Genomic DNA, 23,396 nt, shown 5'->3' on the forward strand with positions numbered 1-23,396 from the left:
CATCTTCCTATGACTTGAACTCTTTCAAGAGGGAGGGTTCAAGACTCATCCTGTAATTTCTGACTACTGCTTTCAACTCTGTTCGGGGGCCAGTACCTCAGTGGGCCTCTTCTTTTTTTATTGCAATTTTGTTGCCCTTGGCCAATGCTCCACCTACATTAAAAAAAAGCTCACATCCCACAGTTTGGATGCTCTTGGTGTATGGTGTCAACAAAAATTGTGCTGAAAGCATTTGTATTGTCTGTTAAAAAGAGAAATGTTTCTTCTTCAGATGATAAATGGCATGAGGATGATGCACTGATCCTTCGTGTGATTGAGGCATACTGTACTAGTGCCAAGACCCGCTACACAATCAACTCCAGTAAGTTTATTCCCTGCTTGTATACATCAATTTTTTGTTCTTCTGCATCTGTACTTTCCAATGTTTTTGTTTTTTTCATTACTCATTATCTCAACATCTCTCTTTTTTGTCTCTGCATACCTTTTACATGTCAATTTTCCACTAGCCTTCATCTTTGCATCTCTCTCTCTCTCTCTCTCTCTCTCTCTCTCTCTCTCTCTCTCTCTCTCTCTCTCTCTCTCTCTCTCTCTCTCTCTCTCTCTCTCTCTCTCTCTCTCTCTCTCTCTCTCTCTCTCTCTCTCTCTCTCTCTCTCTCTCTCTCTCTCTCTCTCTCTCTCTCTCTCTCTCTCTCTCTCTCTCTCTCTCTCTCTCTCTCTCTCTCTCTCCTTAACTTTTCAGTTTTTCCTTACATCTCTTTACTCCTTAACTTTGCAACTACCACACTCTTCACTTTTCTTAGCACCCTTATTCATCTTACCTTGTATTGTACTTCATGTCTTTCCTTCAGTTCTTTTTATTTCATAATTTATATCTTTCTTTGCTTTACTATCACTTATTAATGGCATATTTGTTCTCTCATATGCCATTCAACTCAGAGTATTTTTCATGTGTGTGTGTGTGTGTGTGTGTGTGTGTGTGTGTGTGTGTGTGTGTGTGTGTGTGTGTGTGTGTGTGTTACATAATTGGCCCAGAAATGATTTCTGTATAGTGTTTATGAGTGAACATTTAGAGAGTTCTTTCTGTGCTGTAGAACAATGCCAAACCTGCTGTCAACCAGCAGCTTTTACTCCTCTAGGGATGTTTGGTATAATTTATTTAGTTACACATCCTACATGGCTGTTGACAACCACAACATAAACTTGAATGATAATGACTATTTTTTCATTTATTTGTTCAGCATTAATTAAACCAACTGAAAATTTCTTATTTCAGAACATGTTCTATAGTAATCTGATGTTCTGCAGTTGGATGTTTATATTTTGAAGTGCTACATTTTCATTCAAAGATATACAAAATTGTTTTGCCCAAGATCGCATGCTTTTGAAGCAGTTTATGTTTCTACCTTATCAAGGAAACATCTAGATACTATAACTAGAGGGGAATTCATAGTCATTATGGGAATGGAAAATACTAGAATTATAAGAAAGATCATGAATAATATGGTTATGTATGTCCATATATATGAAATGTGATCAATGAGTTGACTGAGTTTCATAATTATATTGTAAGGTATACTGCACTGTGAAAAAAAAAAGGGCAGGACAGGCAGGCAAACACACCATCATCATCATCATCATCATCATCATCATCATCATCATCATCATCATCATCATCATCATCATCATCATTATCATCAGCATCATCATCATCATCACCACCACCACCACCACCACCACCACCACCACCACCACCAAAGAATTTTGCAAAAAGTACTGATAATTACAATTTAAAAGATTGAATTGCTGAAAAGCATGAATTCTCAGGACTTATATTTTGTAGTTGTTATTTTGTTGAATTTATGAATAATTTTATTTAATTTTCATGCTGTTATTATGAAAGCAGTCATGATCAAATGCTGACAGCTGTGATTCAGTTTATTTTGGCATCTAACTGAAAATTTGAAGTTTCTTATCCGTAATCATTCCGTTTCTGTGTTACTAAATGTATACTTTGGTACAGAATATGGATGAAATTTGAACTTAGGACAATTCTTTTCTTTTCCCCATTTCTCTTCCTAACCATGATATAAATTACTAAAAAAATTTCTTACTGATGTACTCTCCTTTCTGGACTCAACTTAGAAGCTTGCTTTTCTGCTTCCATCAATCATTTAAGCTTTGTCAGATTAGATCATTCCAACTGGGCGACATCATGCTGGGAACTGCTATGAACAGAGTCAGATCACTTGAGGGATGAATTGGTACCAGGTTCAATGAAACCTTGAACTTTCTTGATTTTTCTGCATTTAGTGTCCTTGTATCTCTTTCTGAAGTTTGACTTTATCAGCTAACACATAACACTGTAGGGTATTATACATGCCAGATCTTCTATATATTGAATGCTGTTCATTAAGATTAATTTCATTGACATAGCCTAAATTTTCAATTGATGCTGTCAAAAGACAGATTGATGCTGCAAATAACAGATGATGAGTTAACTTAAATGTAATATGTTAATGTTTAATTCCTTATAGCCAAATTATTTGTTGTTCTTGATCAAGAACAAAACTATGATTTCACTCCAGTGTTGTTTCTCTCTTACAAGTTTTGAAGGTAATTTTTCTTGGCACTGAATCTATATCTTAATCTTATTTAATCTGTTGATATTTAGATGTAATTCACTGATGTAATGAATAAGTACTTGCATGATAAATTCAGTGTCTTCAAAAGTTGTTGCAATGATAATATTTGACAGCTATGGTAGAAACAGTACAGTGTGATATTTCTATTTTACATAAAATGAGGAAAAATCATTGGCCATGTTCTTCAAGACCTTGTTGCCTGGTGGTGGTGGGTGCAGCTTCAAGTTTCAGTCACTGAAGTTTCAGCCACACTCTTCCTTGGATTGGCTTACTAGGGTTTCTTCAGTTAACATAGATAACTTGTATAACCTTGATAACTAAGCATTGAGTTATCACACTTTAATTACTGTTGGCTAGCTTGTTAGACAGTAAAGCCAATTGTGTCTGTTGTGGGATGGTTGGGCATAGAAGGTGCTAGTATAGATCTGTCTGTCTCTTTCTCTGAGTATCTGTGATGCTGTGATGGGTTCTTGGGCTACTCTGTCACACCTGTTCCTTTCTCCCTTTCTCCCTCCCTCCCGCTTGTCCGGGAACAGTTGACTTGGGGCAGGTTGGCCGTGCATGTGGGGGGAGTGCCACTGGGGGTTCACTGGACTGCAGGGGAACCCACCACCACCATCACCACCACCACCTTCAGCAACAACAACAGCAGCATCAGCAGCAGCAGACTCCTCCCCACTCCCCCCCAGCACTCTCCCCCTTTGGAGAGTTACGTCTGCACAAGGGTCAGCGCTCTAACTGGTGCTGTGGTTTGGCTATCAAGGCCATCAAGAAAAACATTGATTTTGACTGTTAAGGGAAGTTAGGGCTCTGCTGGTATGTGAGCCCTGAACTGCAACCTAATTTAAATCAAACTTTTGTGCAATGAAGTGTGAAGAGGAAATTTTACCCAAAGGATATACCAGTGAATGGTGTGACCAAATAATAGAAAGATATAATTTTACATGACTAATTATGTGACTGTATTTTGGATTGAAACTTGTTCTTTAACTTCTGTGTTTGAACTCTTTAAAAAGACAATAATGTTGCCAAACATTTTGATAAGACAATCACAAATGATGGCACTTTAGAAAAGGCACTTTTGTGTTTAAACTCTGAAAGAAGACAATAATTTTGCCAAAGATTTCTCAAGGTAATGATTAAATATGACACTATGCCACATCAAGGAAAAGGCATTACTTTTGTACAAGAGACATATAATTGCAATATGTGGATAAAAGAAAACTTGCTGATAGATGATAAAGCAGTTGATCTAAAAATGCAAGCAAAATAGTTTGAATTATGTCATTCACCTACTTTCTAACAAAATCAAAACTTTACACATGCTCTAGGTATATATATATATATATATATATATATATATATATATATATATATATATATATATATATATATATATATATATATATATATATATATATATATATATATATCAGACCTTTGATTTTCTGATGTAGAAGGAAAAGGTATGAAAAGTCTGGAAGTAATTTTTTTTCAGTAGATGTTAAAAATAGCACAAATATTAAGGAAACATTTCACTGCAGTGCACAGAACAGTTCTGTACAAACTGATCCCTTTATTCTTGTTTGACATACATTTCCTTACTTTATGGTAAGAAAGTGTTGTGTAAAAAGAAATTAGCAGTTTATTCAACTTAAAAGTTTAATTTATTTTTTATTTATTTTTTATTTATTTATTATTTATTTATTTATTTATTTATTTATTTATTTATCTATTTTATCTATTTATTTTTTTATTTTTTTATTTATTTATTTATTTTTATTTATTTTATTTATTTTTTTTTTCAGGCTTTGTCTATATTTCTTAAAATATGGAAAGTTGAGATGCAGAACATTGAGTGTCCACTGTACATATTTGATTTTATGCATTTATCAGGATAGACTGGTCAGTTCTGGTGTAACGATGTAGTGTATTTACATATCTAGTTTTCAACTGTCACAGTGCCCTTGTGTGTATGCTACTCAAAGCTGAGAATGTGACTGCTTCCTCTATCCAATGATACCTTACTTGCCTGATGATTTGTGTGCTAGATAAGCAAAACACACCTCAACTCAATGCACAAGGACTGTCACGCACACTTCCACTTTCTTGCTTGCATTCTTTTCATCTATAAGTTTGCTCCACATATTGTACAAACAGAGACACTTTGAGGATTATTTCTTTGTAATGCTTCATGTTTTTGATAAACTGAGAAATTGATGTAAATAGTTTAGGCATGTGAAGGAGTGGCCACTGATGAAACCCTCCCCCCCAATGATGGAACATTTGACATACATGACATCTCACAAATTATACTGTAATGACCATCGTGGTATACAGTAAGTGGCTTTTAATTGATAATGACTGTCCTGCTACTGCACATCTTAGTTCCCTTTTAGATCAATTTCTGATACATCCAATTACCATATGCATCTTTGGTTTTGCCTGTTTGATTGCTTTTTTCTTGAACAATGTAGTCTGACTCTCATTAGAACAAATATATTTTTCTTCCTTCAATTAAATCATTGATTGAAATGTTAGTGCCATATTTTCTCCTTCAAGTTTCATATTCTTTGCAGGGGACTTTTGTCCCTGCCCATCAATGCTATGAATTCTGTTTTGGAATGCTGAGAAACTGATCTACAGGGTTTGGAGATGAGAGGTAGTTCCTAGGGATTGAATCCTTGATGTGATACTCTTCACACATGACCTCTTGACAATTGAACCATTATGATTATTATGGTTCAAGTGAATATTGTTCAGCCTTGACTACAGTATCATGAAATATTTAATCAACAGATAAATATTAATTTGGTTTAAGATTATAAGGTTGGCAAGTTTTCATGCGTTTCTGTGAAATATTTTCAAGTGTTTTGACACAATATATACAGTCTCATGGTTTTGTTCATTATAGTTAGAATTAAGCCATTGAGACTGATAATATGCCCCTTAGGCTATTTTTAATATTCTTATTTTACTGAGGGTGCTCAAATTGTGAGGGAGATCATTTCAGAAAACTGCTCGTAACTTGTTTTGCTTACAACTTTTCATCATAATTTTTCAGTATTTTGAAAAGTTATCATACGTTCCACAAACAACATAATGCTGCAACAGAGCCTGTCCTATCACTAACAGAGGTACAAGGGACTGTCCTATGCTATGGTGTTGCGTGACGTGGGTTGTGGCAAAGTGGCATACAAGGCAAATATGGCATGTAGCGCCAAATTTGAACTTAAAGTTAGCAAAGGAACAGCACGGAGCACAATTTCAGTTTGTGAGCAGTGCTTGTATCTCCCAACACTCGTAACTCGTTACCTCATAACTCAGACATCCACTGATATTTAAAATACTAATATTCTTTTAATTTTGCAAACACACACACACACACACACACACACACACACACACACACACACACACACACACACAACTGAAAGAAATGTATGAACAGGCTAAAGGGAACAGAAGAAGAAAAGGCTAAATTTTTGGGAGTTTTGGAAGACAGAGTGAAGAAATGGTACATAAAGGAAAAGGAATAAATGAAAAATTGTAAAAAATGAAGGACTGAATGTGATGTATACCATCATAGATGGACTGTTACACAAAACACTGGAATTACAAGACCATTTAAAAGAAAAGAATCTGAAAGTGGTGTGTTTAACGGAAACAAAGCTAAAAGAAGAAAATCAGATTGTCATTAATAATAACTACAATATGTGGAAAAGAGATAGGAGTGGTAAAGGAGGGGGAGGTGTAATGATAATGACACGAATTAAGGTGAATAGAAAAATAGTGAAATGTGGGGAAGGAAAAGCAGATATAGTGAGTGTTAACTTGGAGGATAATAATGGAGAAATACTGATGGTAATAACAACCTGTGTACCACCCAAAACAAATTCTTGGAGCAAGGAAGACTATGAGAAAATAATAGAAGATACCATCCAGTGCTTAAGTAAATTAATCAGAAGTAGTAAAAAAGTACTTTTGAGGTTGGTGACTTCAATTGCAAAGAAATAAATTGGGAAATATTCAAGGCAGGAGGAAATAAGACTGCATGGAGAGAAAGATTTCTGAATCTGACTATGAAAAATACAATGATGTGATGGGTGACAGAAAATACAAGATATATGGGAGATCACGAACTAACAAGACTAATAAAAGGAATCAACCTAACTAAAGAATTTAGATATGTGTGTCCCATGAGAAAAAGTGACCATGTAATGATAGAAATAGAGACTGATAATGATGTCAGTGAAGAGGATGAATCATACAAAGAAAACAGGAGAAACTATGAGAAAGCAAATGTAGATGATCTTAAGAGATTCTATGAAGAAATGGACTGAGGAAATCCGAAAAGAGCAAATGATGTGCAAGATAAGTATGGCATTTTTATGGAACTATATGAGACAGGAGTGAATAAATATGACCTACTATACAAACCTAAAGAAAAAGAAAACATCTGTTATTCAATGCAAGATGTGCAAGAGCAAAGAAAGACAGTCGAAGCATGGATAAAAATTAAAAGGAATTGAAACCAAAAAATAAAGATTTTAGGAAATTATGTGAAAATAAGGAGAGAGGAAGATAAAGGATATGAAAAGATAAAGTAGAAAAGTGCAAGGACAAACCAGAACTGTTCTACAGATTCATAAACAGAAAAATTCAACTAAAAGAAAAACTAAAAAGGTTGAAGGATGGAAATGAAACACATGAAGACCCAAAAGGTATGAGGGAATTGCTAAACAAAAAGTTTCAGCAAGTTTTCACAGAAGAATCAGAATTTAAAGAACCACAAGATGAGAAGACAAAAAAGCAAATGTGGGAAATTACAGTAATCAAAGAAGGTTATAAAATGATGGGGGAACTGAAAGAGAGAAAAGCAACAGGACCAGATGGAGTATCAGGTTTCATTTTAAAAGACTGCAGGAAACAGTTAATTAAACCAGTATATGACATAATAAAATGCTCATTATCAGCTGGAAGAGTGCCTAAGGAATGGAAGAGAGCAGATATAGTACCAATTTATAAAAGTGAAAAGAAAGAAGAACCACCAAACTATAGACCAGTATCAATGACCAGCATAGTATGTAACATCTGTGAAAAAGTGATAAAGAAGCAGTGGACAAAATTTCTAGAAAAGCATGATATAATATCAGAAAATCAATGTGGCTTGAGACAAGAGCGACCATGTACAACAAATTTGATGAGCTTTTATTCGAGAGTGACTGATATAACACAGGAGAGGTATGAATGGGTAGACTGTGGGTATTTAGATCTACAAGAAAGCTTTTGACAAAGTTCCCTGCAACAGGCTACCATGGAAGCTAGAAAATATAAAAAATGTAGTAGGATTAAATGGAAAAATAATAAACTGGATGGAAAGCTATTTAAAGGGAAGAGAAATGAGAATGGTAGTAAAAGATGCAAAATCAAAATGGAGAAAAATAGATAGTGGAGTACCACAAGCATCAGCGCTAGCACCAATACTTTTCCTGATCTACATAAATGATATGCCTGAAGGAGTAAAGAGTTACAGGAGTTTGTTTGCAGATGATGCCAAATTACAGTCATATAAGAAACAACATAGACTGAAATTCTACTAGAGGATTTGAATAAGATCTGGGAATGAAGTAAGAAATGGGAGATGGAATTTAATGTGAAAAATGTCATGTAATGGAAATGGTGGAAAAAGTGAAAAGAGGCCAAAATGGACATATAAAATGGGAAGTGAAGAAATTATAAAAGTACAAGACAAGAAAGATCTAGGAGTGACAATACAGGATAGTCAACAGTTGGAGAAGCATGTAGAAAAGATATTCAGAGATACATAAAGAATGGTGAGAAATATTGGAACAGCATTCCACTACATGGATAAAGATATGATGAGAAAGATAATTACCACTATGATTAGACCAAAGCTGGAATATGCTGAATCATTGTGATCACCCCCACAAGGAGAAACATGTGAAAAAAAACTAGAATGGATACAAAGGATGACAAAGATGGTTCCAGAATTGGAAGAATTAACATATGAAGTCAGGTTAAAAGAAATTAATCTGCCAACATTGGAAAAAGAAGAGAAAGGGGAGATTTAATATTGATTTATAAAATTGTAGAATGGAGTGGAAGAAATTGATAATGAGAAACTACTGCTAAGAGAAGTAGAAAATACCAGATTCACACAAGACCACAGCAAAAAAATAAGAAAAGGAAGATGCTTGAATAACATAAAGAAACAGTTTCCCACAGAGAAATATAGAAGTATGGAACAAGCTAAGTGAGGATGTAGTATTGGCAACGAGTGTGCACAACTTTAAGGAAAAACTAGACGAGTGTAGATATGGAGATGGGACCACAAGAGCATAGCTCAGGCCCTGTAAATTACAACTAGGTACACACACACACACACACACACACACACACACACACACACACACACACACACTCACACTCACATTACTTAGTTCCACTGCCAAACCTATCTAATTTCTCTATTTAGAAGTTAACTAAGCATACATAGTCTATGAAGTTTTAGCTGCTTCTAGATGCCATAACTAAGACTTGCTCAACCCTTCAGGTGGGGCAGGTAATTGGTGCTTTCATAAAGTTCTTACCATTGTGCAAAACTTGCTCTAAGCTGATTTTCCAAAATATTAATAAGGAAAACAGTGATAATATAAATTATATACAGTAAATATGTTAATTCCTAGAAAAAAAGCATAGCAAAAAAAAAGAAAAGAATACTCAGTAGAACATCAACTGGATACTTGTTGCAAGTTGAACAAGTTTATATAAATAATATACGTTTATTTGGTTTTACAATCTTTCCAAACGGTTCATACTTTGGTATTATTATTGCTTTCTTGTTGACATTTTTGAAAATCAGCCTAGGGTAAGGCTGATAATGCTATTGAAAATATCTTACATATACAAATTTAAGGAAGTTAAAAAAAAAACAATGCAATGTCCTAGTGAAAAAGGGAGGAGATGGGATATGGCCCTTAGATCAGCTTGGCATGCAACAGTATCTACTTTTGTTGGTACTAAATATGGGTTAAGTGCTTGATAGCAGTGATATTGGTCACACTATTTTTGGCTTGCTACTTTAGCATCTCTCATAATGTTATGAGTAAACTGACAGGATTAACATCAGCTTGGACATAAGGTGAATGACTACCATGGCTGTGCTTTTATTAGCAATGGTAATAAATTATGTTGGAGAATTTGGGTGACAGCAGACATAATAATGAATGAATTCCAAGGTGTTTTGTGATAGCTCTGTAAGGAACCAATTGAAGGCTATCAATGTAAAGATACTTAGTCTTAGAGTATTAGTATATTCCATAGCTCCAAACATTTTCAAGTGATCTCAGTTAGTGTTATGGCTGCTATGCTTAGACACTCCCTTGTAACTCCATTTTCAATTGTAAACATGTATGTGAATTTTTTTTTTTTTTTTTTTTTTTCATACATCACAGCATATTTCATAGTATATTTCACATTCTCTTGAATTTGATGTTGCAGCAAGGTTATAGACATAAAAAGTAGCAGAACACTTCCTAAATCCACAAGCAGTAAAATACATACACTGATGTGTGGATTCCAAAATAACTAAGCAGTATTATATACTTGACCATATGTTCTGAGGTTCAGCTAGCACTGTATCAGTATTAATCAAAATAGATTTATGACTGTTCATAAACTCTACTGTGGCTGTATGAGAAGTGAACAAAGCCTCTTGACAAGTATGAATATAACACAGGGTTCCACTTTCTGTGCGTGTGCTTAAAGTTACCTCAAAAAAAAAAAAAAAAAGCAGAGGGTTTTTTTTTTTTTTTTTTTTTTTTTTTTTTTTTTTTTATTATATATATATATATATATATATATATATATATATATATATATATATATATATATATATATATATATATATATATATATATATATATATATATATATATATAAATTGATATGCTCAATCACCAGCATTTATTAGTTTGTCACAATTATTACTACTATGCTCAATCATTTCATGCAACATCCATCTTGATGCACACAAGTAAATACATTTTCTTCTATAACATACTACATCTCCATTAAATTTTTTTTTTTTTTTTTTATGTAGGAGGGACACTGGCCAAGGGCAACAAAAATCCAATGAAAAAAAAAAAAAGCCCACTGAGATGCCAGTCCCAGAACAGGGTCCAAAGCAGTAGTCAAAAATTGAAGGATAAGTGTCTTGAAACCTCCCTCTTGAAGGAATTCAAATCATAGGAAGGTGGAAATACAGAAGCAGGCAGGGAGTTCCAGAATTTACCAGAGAAAGGGATGAATGATTGAGAATAATGGTTAACTCTTGCATTAGAGAGGTGAGCAAAATAGTGGTGAGAGAAAGAAGAAAGTCTTGTGCAGTGAGGCCATGGGAGGAGGGGAGGCATGCAGTTGGCAAGATCAGAAGAGCAGTTAGCATGAAAATAGCAGTAGAAGACAGCTAGAGATGCAATATTGCAGCAATGAGAGAGAGGCTGAAGACAGTCAGTTGGAGGAGAGGAGATGATGAGCTTTTGATTCCACCCTGTTTAGAAGAGCAGTATAAGTGGAACCCCCCCCACACATGTGAAGCATACTTCATACATGGACAGATAAGGCCCTTTTACAGAGTTAGCAGCTGTGACATTACCAGTGTAACCAACCACATTATTTCCATTCATCATGAACTTATATGAGCTATGCTTTTTAAATTATATTTCACCAAAATAGACCAAAATAAAGAGTGAATTTTTAGCATGTAGGCATTCAAGGAATGCTTATGTTTAAATAAAGAGTGAAACTGAAGCTCATCTTACAAGAGAATATTTCATCTTTGTTGCTGGTGAGTGTCAAAAATAATAGAACATTTTGATCATTACAAATATAGTTTTTAGGACTTGAAATAAAAAAAGTTATTAATTATATTGTAGACTTGAGCACTAGTATTATCATGCTCTATTCATGTGTTTTGTGAATGGGTTTTTTGTAGTCTTTTGTGTACCACAACAGAGGAAGATATGTACATCCCTGTCTTCTAAAGTTATGGTATATTTATATGACAAGGTATTTTATCAGCAGATCATGGCAGGAGTTGCACATTTACAATAAGTGACCAGTTTTATCCATTTATACAGAAATAAAGTTCAGCCTTCTACTCACTCTTGGTCAGCAATTGCTTTGGCGTTATTTATGAGGAAATACTTGTTCCAATTATTACTACTGCAGAAGACACAAGTATCTCACTCTTGGTCAGCAATTGCTTTGGCATTATTTGTGAGGAAATACCTGTTCCAATTATTACTACTGCAGAAGACACAAGTATTTAACTAGAGGGAGATAAGCAACTGTGCCAAACTTTATGATGATCATTACCCACATTCTCTAGCTTGGATACTAATGGTGAATATTTAGTGAGATGAAGAACAGTTGGTGGCAGTATGGTAGCTAGTAGTCAGATAGTATAGTTATGGTAATAATTACATGTATTGGGCCTTACTTAATTATAGTTCCAAGGTTGGTGACCAATATATTCTGATTTTGGTTTTTGGCATGATATATTTTGGCAGAAACTCCAACTTGTACCAAATGCCTAAGTCTCATGTATTTCACTATTATACTAAAATAGATTAGCAGAAAGGCAGAAAGAAAGGTGTTACATTACTTTATTACACAGTATGGAAACATATATTTTAGAGATTAAGAGTTTTATAGTGTCTTCATACCATCTATCTTTGCTGATCTTATTAAACTGTACTTCATTTGTGCCACTGTGCCACACTTTCCAATGAGTTTTTGTTGGATGTTCTAAAGAAAGCATGTAGGTTCTTTCACTGCAGTGATTCTAATTAACTTTGTATAGTTGTAACTAATGTATGGTACATTGCACCTGTGTATATCATTACAATATTTCACTGTTGTGATACATTTAGTAGCTATATATTTTTTTTCTTTTTGAGTAAAATAAAAAATATTCTTTGTATTGGAATACACACACACACACACACACACACACACACACACACACACACACACACACACACACACACACACACACAGTGTTGTCATAGATGGGAAATGGAACTTTGCTCTAAAGAAATGTAAAGTAATAGAATTTGGAAAGAGTGCGAGGAGAGTAAAAGGAAATTACGTATTGAATGGTGAAAGGTTGAGTGGAGCAGAAGATGAAAAGGATCTAGGTGTTGCAGTGACTGGGAATTTGACCCCAGAGAAACACATTAGCAAAATTACAGGAGAAACCTATATAACTAGTTGAGAAGAATAAGGCTGGCTTTTGCATATATGGATGAAGAGATGATCAGGAAGATGATTATATCTCTGATTAGACCAAGACTGGAATATGCAGCAGTAGTGTGTCTCCCTAGAAGAAAAGGATATAAGGAAGTTAGAGAGAGTTCAGAGAGCAGCAACGAAGATGGTACCAAATATCAGGGACTTGACACATGAAAAGAGGTTGGAAAGGTTACATCTACCAGTGTTGGAAAAAAGGAGAGAAAGGGAGACTTGATTGCAATATATAAAGCATATGAGGAGTAGAGAAGATGGATCGGAATAACTTGATGGTTTGGGATACACATTATACTAGACAACATTGAAAGAGGCTGAGGAAGAGTGCTTGTAGAAGAGACGTCAAAAAGTATAGTTTTCCATATAGAAGTATTGCTGTATGGAACAGTCTGGATGAAGAGCAAAAAGTATACATGGATTCAAGGCTAAGTTGGATATTAAAAGATATGGAGATGGGACAGCATGAGCATAACTGTTTTCCCATAAACTACAACTAGGTAAATACACACACAAATTGGATAAATGTAGCTACATAAACAGAACCACTTCAAGATATCCTACAACTATGTAACTTGGTAAATACATGCAGTAAAAAGCTGTAGCATGTTTTTTTTTTGTGGAATGGATGGCACATGAGTCCTTAGTAAGGCTAGCAAGGTATCTATTAAAGTATAGTTCATGGATATTTTGAGCTGGAGCAGCTTTAATGCTAGGAAATTTTGTGAAATAGAGAAGAGCTAGATGCTACAGACATAGTTGTAAATGCATAGTAAGCTCTTGTGTGCTTTTGGTAACACACACACACACACACACACACACACACACACACACACACACTTAGAAATATAGATAACTGGTATTGCCTAGAAGAGTTGATAAAGACAAAGAGTGTACATCAACTAAAGGAAAACTGGACAAATATATATACAGCAGATACTGACAAATCCTATTTACTACAACTAGACAAATACATAGCACAGGATCAGTTGCATTCTACTCCTATCAGGCTGCTAGGTTACCATTCTTTGGCTTATGCCCCTTAACTATTATCTGCTAGATAAAGATAAAGGAAGCAAGCCCAAATGTTCTCCACCCAACCTGGAATTCAAATCTAGGCCCTCTTGGGTGTGAGGCAAGCATGCTAACCCATACACCACTGGGTGTATGGGTTTGTATATGTTTAGAATTACATATTATGAAAAAATCATAGTAGTTCATATAAGCTATATTGTTCATCACCAGCAATGTCTTTTCTTACAGTTACATTAAGAGAAAGAGAATGTAGAGTTGGAAGGAAAGTATGAAGTGATGTGGAAGAGGGTTAATTGATGAGGAATTCTGCAAGGCAATGAAGAAGTGCAGAATATAAATGGAGAGTGTGGGAAAGCAAGCAAATGGAAGAGGGAAACTTGGAGCAGAGTGCAGAATTTATTAGGGCTTGTCACATCCTCTGGGTATTATCACTTACCTCTCTAATACACTTAATATCATTACTGTGACACCACAACACTCAACATCAACCTCATCACCATAATATCCGACACTTTTATCCACCTGCAAATTTTGCAGGTAGTTCATTATTTTTAATGTTTCTAGCGTAATGTGCTGACATCAGTAAGAGTTTTGTTTTGATGTAGGCCAACATATATCCAGACATGAAAAGTTCTTACTGCTTATCTAATATCTGTGAGTCTGATAATTGCACTAATCAGTCACTAATTTGCATTGACAGTGTTGTCTTTATTTCTTGGCATGACCACCTGCAACACTGTAGCACTTCATTGCTAATGGTATCACAAGAGTTGCACCAGGGTATTCTGCAGCAACTGAAGTATCCCATCATTTCATGTTGATGTGATATTTGATACAGAATGTGATGACATTTTTTTATTGTTTGTGGTGTAAATAGATAATCAGTCTACATTTACTTTTCTGATGTTAAAGAAGATATAATTGGATCTAGCAACTAGTGAAGCATTAATCCTGCAAACATAAGTGGGAATGAAGTTAGTGGTGAGAAGCTTTTGAGTTATTATTTGTAAGAGGTGCTGACGCCCTCCTCAACACATTGTTATTGTGACTTACGTTGGTGTCGTGCCTTGTCTTTAAATCTGTGATGGTTATAAATTCACTAAAAGAAAACACATATGCCTGAAGGAAGATGCATTGCTATACATGCATATATTTGTTAATGAATGATGACTATTTATTATGAAAAGCTGAGAAATTTAAATTTAGATTCTTATGCAGTTACTAACATCAGCATATGAGAGCTCATTTGTTTTATTATTCAAAAGTAAAAAAAAAAAAAGTTGTGCACTACAAAAATTGGATCAATATTTGGCAGTTGTTGCATGTATGTATTGGATACAGGTTTAGGGTTGTCTCTTGATATGTATAATTACCTACTGTAAGGGCAGATGTTAGGTTACAGTTCTGATACATAGTGTCAGCACTCAGAAGGTGTACTTAATCATTGATGCTTTGTCAATCTGATTGTTGCTTGTAATACTTATGTACTTCAAAAACAATTTTCTACCCAGAGCTATTGATACAGTGTCTTAGTAAGTGTTGTTGCCATATACAGTACATATACGTATATACATATACATATAAATATTGAAATTAATCACTTCTTTTGAAGTAATGCAATTCACTGAAATGTGCCAAGGCATTTATTTGTGGAGACATGAATAATGTTTATTTAATGTGTGATTTCCTGTCTTCAAAATAAGAAAAGAATATATATATATATATATATATATATATATATATATATATATATATATATATATATATATATATATATATATATATATATATATATATATATATATATAGTCAAGACCCTTAATTTGAAATGTTGTTTAACAATAGATATCTTAATTAAGATTGAGCACCTGTAAGGTGAATGTTATTAGCACCGTTTTTTTTTTAACAATACAATATGCTGTTGGACTAATTAGTCTATTCATGGAGGATAAAACAGTTAATGGATTAGAATGTTGACAAGTCTATAAAAAATACTTTCATAGTTATTTATTTATTTACCATTATATATATATTGGAGTAAGTCTTGACTGTATATGTTTTATACTTCTAAGCTTCAAATAATGCCAAAGATTTACTAAGTCTGTGTAATGAAGCAAGTGTATTACTTTCAGTAAGTGAAGCATGCTTTATTAAACCCCAAACTCAAATCTGCAAAAGTCACTTGAGACTCCAGTCGCTCACAGCCCCTCACCTAGCATGTTGAAGGTAAATAAGCACAGCACTCATATATTGTGAGTTTGTTATAGGGCTTTTGCCTTTTACATGTATAACGATCAGTCACTAAACCCTTTTTGCATTTTCTAAAGTCTTCCTTTGATTTAGAGACAGTGGAGTCGGCTCTCAAAGTTCTCAGGGGAACAGTTTATTTAGGTGAAATTTATATTTTGTCATTGACATTCTTGTTTTATATCACTCCATTTTATCAATACATTTTCCTGTTTGAAGTCTCCTTGTTATGAAATACTGTAGTAGTAGTATTCTGTGGGATTTTTTCCCTTTTTGCCATAGCTTAATTCATTCCTGTATGCCATGCTTTTTTTTTTTTTTTGTGTGTGATTGTTGAACCATGTCTCATTTTTCTATAGTTATTGCCAATGTTTCAGTATTTCCTTGATTGTTTTTACAAAGTCCATGGAATTTCCATATCATCCATGGCATTTAATATTTTTTGTTCCAGTTTTCTCACACATTTAATGGTACAGACATGCCTGTGATTTCTCGGGCCTTCTAGATACAAGGGGTCCCTGTGCCCCCAGCCAGGTGTGGCTGGCCTTGAACAAGTTGCCTGGGAAGAGTTGTCCGAATGGAGGAATTGACTGTTAAGGCTTTTTTACTTTATATATTCCTTTAGTCTTCCTGTCCATTCCATATGCCAATAATGATGCACCTTTAAAGTCAGACATGAGCAGCTCAGGATCAATCATAATGGTACCTTGATACATTATGTATGAAATAAAACTTTATTAGTATACAAAGGATTGCTGTTGTAAGTTCTTGTGTAACATTTGCTGTACATATCACAAAAACAAAAAATTGAACAAGTGTATTTTAGTCCTTGTGTTTGTGTGTGTGTGTGTGTGTGTGTGTGACAGAGAGAGAGAGAGAGAGAGAGAGAGAGAGAGAGAGAGAGAGAGAGAGAGAGAGAGAGAGAGAGAGAGAGAGAGAGAGAGAGAGAAAAAAACAAATTTTAATGGGTCAGTCAATGCTAGAAAGCAAGAAGTGGAGTAAAAAGCATCACCAGAGACAGACAAACCTTTTAATCATGTCTACTCAATTTGATATTTTGAACTTCACCCAATTTCATTATTTTAGTACAGTATATTAAGTCTAGTATGTAGATATCTTGTTTTGGCTATTTTTTAATATATAGAATAATAATGATAGAGGCAGTACATATTGTATTCACAAAAGCATAATGTCTCAAGGTGCTGTATTGCTGAATATCATACTACTTGGTTTTTAAACAACCATAAACACCAACACTGTGTCATGTTTTCCCATAGCATATTCAATCTGTGTAGTTGACAACCTTTAATGCAGCAAGGTGTCTGGGAATGCCACCCCAGATAGATCAAGATATCCATGTGATCTGTACTCCATCTGTTACTAGCACTTCAGCTCGGACAACTTTACCTATTAGTCTGTCATTGTTGCTACCATCAACCTAGCCACCCAACATTCTCTTGTTGCTACTCTTAGGTTTATATCATACACTTTTAGAAGTTATAGAATTAAAGTATATGTTGTATTCTGGGTGTTTTCTTGGCAGTCTTGGCCCAGTGTCTTTTTTTCAGTATCTATGTGATGTCTTTTGTGTATGTGTGTGTGGGTTGGGGGATTAACCTGCTTTTTCAGGCAGCCATAAGGGAGAGAGGTGAGCAGCTTTTGTGTGTACGTGTGTACAGTCACTCTTGTTTGTGTGGTTGTTGTTTTACTGTGCTGCTTTTGTGCTTTCTGTTTGTGGTAAAATGATTTGCCATTCTCTTATTCTTAAAGTTTGGTATCATTATTTTATTGATGTAATGTTTTACTTGTTTCTTTAATTTATGGGAAAATTGTGTTTTTATTACATCTGCCATATTACTTTATTTTGCAATTGTACACTTAATCCTTTTGATGTTGTCACTATGTACAAATACAATGGCTTATCATTTTAACCTAGTAACTCTATGCTATAACACTGAGGTGCTTTTTCAGTGTAGAACTTTACTTCACTTATGTTTTCTTTCCTTTGTATATAATAATTTTTCTTATGATTTTTTTTTTTTTTTTTTTTTTTTTTACCATTTTCATCTACATGATGACCTATTTCCTTCATGACTGACTCAGTTGTGTTTGACTTAAAAATATGAGTGATCCATTATGTGAACTTGTGAACCCAGTACTGTATAATTTTCTTAAGCATGATTGTTTGCCACATTCGGAAATATGATACATAGCTTTTTTTTTTTTTTTTTTTTTTTTAAGGAAATTAACAAAACAAAACACTAGGCTAAGGATGTATTGTGTGATGCTTTAGAAAGCTGATATTAGATTGGCAGTTCACTTGAATGTATATGAAGTGAAGGCCAAAATTTTGCATGTCATCAAAGAACAATGAGTAATATGTAGCTTAGTTACTAAAGGATAATGTGTTAGAGGACATTACTCTTTCTTTCATAGCAATAGGTACCACCTGTGACAAAATCTTTATTAGTGTATTGCTGTTGACAGTGCATCAATTCAAGGCTGAGCACCACACTATTCAAATCAGCTCAAAATTAAATGTCATGTGAAAGCTAGTCTTTACCAGGACTGCTAAGATGCAGACAAGTTTCACAAGCATGTTAGGCTTGTAATTTAATTTCTTGTGTTTGTTATGTTGAAATGTCAGATTGCATAGGCTGCAAGATTCCTTCGGTACATTCAGCTGATGCTCTAGAAGTTATTACAGCACTAATGCTTAATATATAGTAGTTATTATTTATAATTAAGTATTATTAAGTATTATATGGCACTGGTAATGAAGGTTAGAGTGATCAAGTTCATAATCCCAGAAATTCTATGCTTATCTTTACACGGAGAATGGTCTGTAGTCTGTACTATTTCAGTATTTGATCAGGAAGATGAAATAGTACTTTTATATCCACACTTGACTAAACCAAATCATGAGGAGAATTAATAGCACATCTTGAAAGCCATTACGTAACATTTGCTTATTTTCAAGGTTGTATTTATTTACTAATGAATGTAGCTGAATTAGTATCCCAAAATAGATTAATTAATACAGAAATAGATTAGTTCAGACCAACTTCCTTGAGAAGATTGTTTACAATTTATGGTATGAAGGTCATTATTCAGAGGAGCATTTATACAGTTTATTTATAGCAGTGAAGTAAAGTGCCACTGTTATGAAACACTTTTGTCAGCTTTCAGTATGTGCCACTGTGTTCAAGTGTGAGTACAAGCAGTTCGAACCATTGAACTTCTTTCAATTTTTTAAACTGTGTGGCATCTTAGCTTTCCCTGACTTGCATGACTAGGAGGCTCACATTTTGGCAACTGGTCACAAAAGCTCCCACTCAGCAGGAGTCACTGTGATGTTCAAAAATTTTGTCAACACAGCTTCGGTTTTTATATATATTAACTGATTATTTTGCCATAGATTGTTATTTGTATTTTACATTTATAAATTCATTGTTCAGTTACACTTACACTGGCATTGACAGACTTGTATTATGTCAATTGTTTGAGTGTTCTGGAAATTCACAACAATTTATACCATCAGTATAGTCTTTATTCTATCAAATCTGACTATAAATTCAGATTAAAGATTTATATATCAGAATGAGTATTGGTTATATGTATCACTAAATGTTTGTGATATGTGCCTTGACCCATCACTGATTGAGCTCTATATTTCAGCCTTATTGGACAGCCCACAAGTCTTGATTGCTGAAGAGGAGAAGATCATCGTGGAGGAGACACGTGGCAATGAGGTGGTGATGGAAGAAAAGTAAGTATTCCCTTAACACTACTTCAGATATTTGCATTGTATTATTATGTTCTTAAGTAGCATATAATCATATATTGCATCATATTTACACAACATTATTTACTTTTCCAGTATATTGTATTCATCTTCATTCCTTAGAGATTATCCTTACTAACTGACACCGTTAACCATATTACTGATATGACTATCCTTTGTTCACATTCAGAGCAAAGTAAAATTGTTTGTATGGACATACAGGGGAGAAGAAAGTGATTTTACCTTTTCTATAGAACTATAGAACTATAGAGCTGTTGTGCAAAAATGTTTTTTTTTAAAAGATGAAGAAGAAAAAAATATCTTGCAGTAAAATGGTGAATGCCAAATCTTGTGTTGCAGGAGCCTGGTGGACACAGTGTATGCCCTCAAGGACCAAGTGGCTACACTATTGCGAGAGCACCAGAACCTTAAGAAGGCCTTTGAGACAGAGCAGTTGGCAACCAGACAACTGCGCTCTCTTCTCAAACAGCATCTCCTGCCCAGCCGTGATGATCTTGCATGGGATCCCGAGCCATGACAATGCAACACAGACATTTGGATCATGGAGTTATCAGGTTGTGCAACTGATCAGTTCTTTTCTTGCTGCAGGTCTTGATGAGATAATTCTCTTGTTTATGATCTATGCTGAGATTGAAGGCACAAAATGGACTCTCTTTTCAGTACATTTTTCTGTTTAATATGGACATTTTATACTATACCTAGAAAGAAGTTATGTGGATTTTTTATAAACTAAATATCATAATTTGTTTCCTGATATTTGTGTAAGGGAAATAAGAATAATACCCTGAAGCCTGAGTGACACTATTATGTAATAATTTATAACTAGTTTACTTCATAATTGTCTTCCACTACTTATAACACTAGCTTACTTCATGATTATGCCATACATTGCTCTGCAACATTAGGTTACTTTTACTTCATACCTTCCACTACTCAGAACAGATTTTTTTCAGGGATGACTGCCTATTCCAAGGTTCACCCAGTATTAAAGCGATATCAATTAACCATTTTGTCACAAATAACTGTCCCATTTCAGTTGGGTCACCATTATTCACTTACATATGAGTATTTTCATGTCTTTGAGGGCAACAAACCAGACTGATAAGTTGCGTTCATTTAGAATTACTGTACTGAGAACATTAGATGCATATAAATTCATGAACATCTTGCTTATTCCAGTGTTACACTATGGCTTACAAGCTGTTTCCATATTGTGTTTAGTTCAGGCTTGGCACTATTTTAACAGGGATGGTTGTGACTTAAGAATTTTGCTCCTGACAACAAGAAATTCCTGAATAGAACCAGAGTAGATTGCACTCACACGACTAAAATGCTACCAAGCTGACTGCCAGAAGAACAAAAAAAAAAAAAATGGTGCATATTATGATACTCATAGACTCAAGGCAAGGCCACATGCATTTTTTTCAGTGAGGATATGTGTACATATATATATATGCATATCATTAAAATATAACATCTCACATTTATTATATGTCATTTTATTTCCTTGCTGTGTTGCATTAGTTTATGATTTACAAATTTAGATGAACTGTGATCTTGGGATGACACTACAAGACTATGATAATATGTGTTGTTACAACCTAGATTTAGCCTCTCTCACAGCTGCCACTAACTTGGGTCAGCTTCCCTAAGGTACCTCCTGCGTAGCTCAGTGCAAGGCACAAATCAGCACATGCAGGGCCCTACTGGTCTCCTGCAATGATTAACAAAGGAGAGGTCGCCACTCTGTTTTTACCTGAACACAGAGAAAGGAATAATCAAATGCTCAACAGACCCTGAGTTCACTCCACTTCGCTGAGAAAGAATTGTAAAACTACATGCTAGAGGATACGAACTACGAAAAAGGACACACACCTATGAGGTTTATAATAATCTGTGAGCTACCTCTCACAATAATACAGGGCCTCCCATGCCCACAGACTATTATATCCTCCTGTCGGTAAGCAGTATATTTACAGTACCCCAGAGGACAGGCAAGTACCATTGGTACACAGTAAAACCCAGGGAGAAAGGAAAGAACCACTACTCAACAGAGAATCTCTATATCATTTGGCTTCAAAGCTCCCAGCAATGCTCTGAACCCCAGTAGCATTTAACAGCACAAAACAACAATGACTCAAGTACAAGACAACAGACAGAGCCCAAGAAGGTCAGGAAACCACGCAGGAAACCACGCCACACAATTACAACAGATACAGGAATGAGCAAGGGGACTCGTTGTCACCACAAGTCTAACCAGCAGAAAACATTCAATCAATCCAGTAACTGCTGCTTATCCTACTTAATCAACTGGAGCTTACTTCCACTTGCTCATATGCAACACTAACTAATAAGAGCCCTCTAATATATATCCCCAAACCCCATGCCAACACTCCGTCCCTCGCAATAACCTAAGTACATCCATCCCACACAACAACAGAGTCACAGCTGCTGAATAAAGGGATGCCCCACATGGCTCAGGGGGGAACATGCACAGGTGAGATCATGTGATAAGGAAAGTGGGAGGAAAGAGGGGAATGGGGGTGAGGGAGATGAGAGGCTCACCTCCTGGCCTGCTGGACACTACTCACATGCTGCTTTCCCTTCCAGCAAAACATTTAAGTTTCAAAAATTCTAGCAGCTTTATTTAGGAAGCTGGGTGAAAACAAATCACACAGTGGGGTAGAGCCATAGCAAAAATAACAAAGCTGTAGTTGTTAGTAGAACATCAATGTTTGAGTGCATTTTCTTGTGATTTTTATTTTAGTGCCATTGTCCCTTCTAATGTGATAAACCTCAAATGCATCTTCATATCTTGTTAAAATTTGTATTACCCCATGGAGCTGCTGTGACCAGAGATGAGGGTTCCAAAAAATTATCTTGAAACCTTATGATTGTAATGGTCTTACCATCTAAAATGATACTCTTTATACCACTACACCATGGTTTCAATCCCTGCCAGGAAACTTTTCACAGATAAGAATTTATAATGCCTTAAGATCAATTCCTCAGTGTTTTTATGACACTTCTCTCTTTTCTCCCCTCAATTGCTACCCAATAAGGATGGCAAGCACAGGCTAACTTAGAGCCCATCCCCACAACACTTCAAAGAAGGGACATAACAAGAGGTGTGTGTGCACATCTAGTTCAGTCAGCTGTTCATGTCCAATGTATAAAAGGAAATGAGTTTACATAAAATGGTTCAGCAGGGGCAAACCAGTGCTGTTGTCAGGACCTGATGCAGATATGTTGCATAACTGACTTCTAACACCCAAGTAGGTTGAGATGGGTCCTTTCATAACCTAGAGCTGCAAGGGCTAAAATGAATTTTTATT

General features: G+C 34.9%; 1 protein-coding gene across 5 annotated transcripts in view; it reads left to right on the plus strand.

The window, feature by feature from the left end:
* Positions 1–21,549, plus strand: part of LOC135107564 (rho guanine nucleotide exchange factor 7-like) — a 61,353-nt gene extending 39,804 nt beyond the window's left edge. For 4 of the 5 annotated variants that reach the window (XM_064017564.1, XM_064017562.1, XM_064017565.1 and 1 more), the window contains exons 12-14: positions 272–361; positions 19,935–20,025; positions 20,401–21,549. In XM_064017564.1, coding sequence (XP_063873634.1) covers positions 272–361; positions 19,935–20,025; positions 20,401–20,578 — 359 coding nt within the window. In that variant the 3' untranslated portion in view covers positions 20,579–21,549. Of the gene's footprint in view, positions 1–271; positions 362–3,178; positions 3,971–19,934; positions 20,026–20,400 lie in introns of those variants that run through there. The other variant, XM_064017566.1, reaches the window with a different exon arrangement.
* The last annotated feature ends 1,847 nt before the right edge of the window (positions 21,550–23,396 follow it).

The sequence above is a fragment of the Scylla paramamosain genome, chromosome 15 (genome assembly GCF_035594125.1).
Source record: "Scylla paramamosain isolate STU-SP2022 chromosome 15, ASM3559412v1, whole genome shotgun sequence".
In the NCBI taxonomy this organism is placed as follows: domain Eukaryota; kingdom Metazoa; phylum Arthropoda; class Malacostraca; order Decapoda; family Portunidae; genus Scylla; species Scylla paramamosain.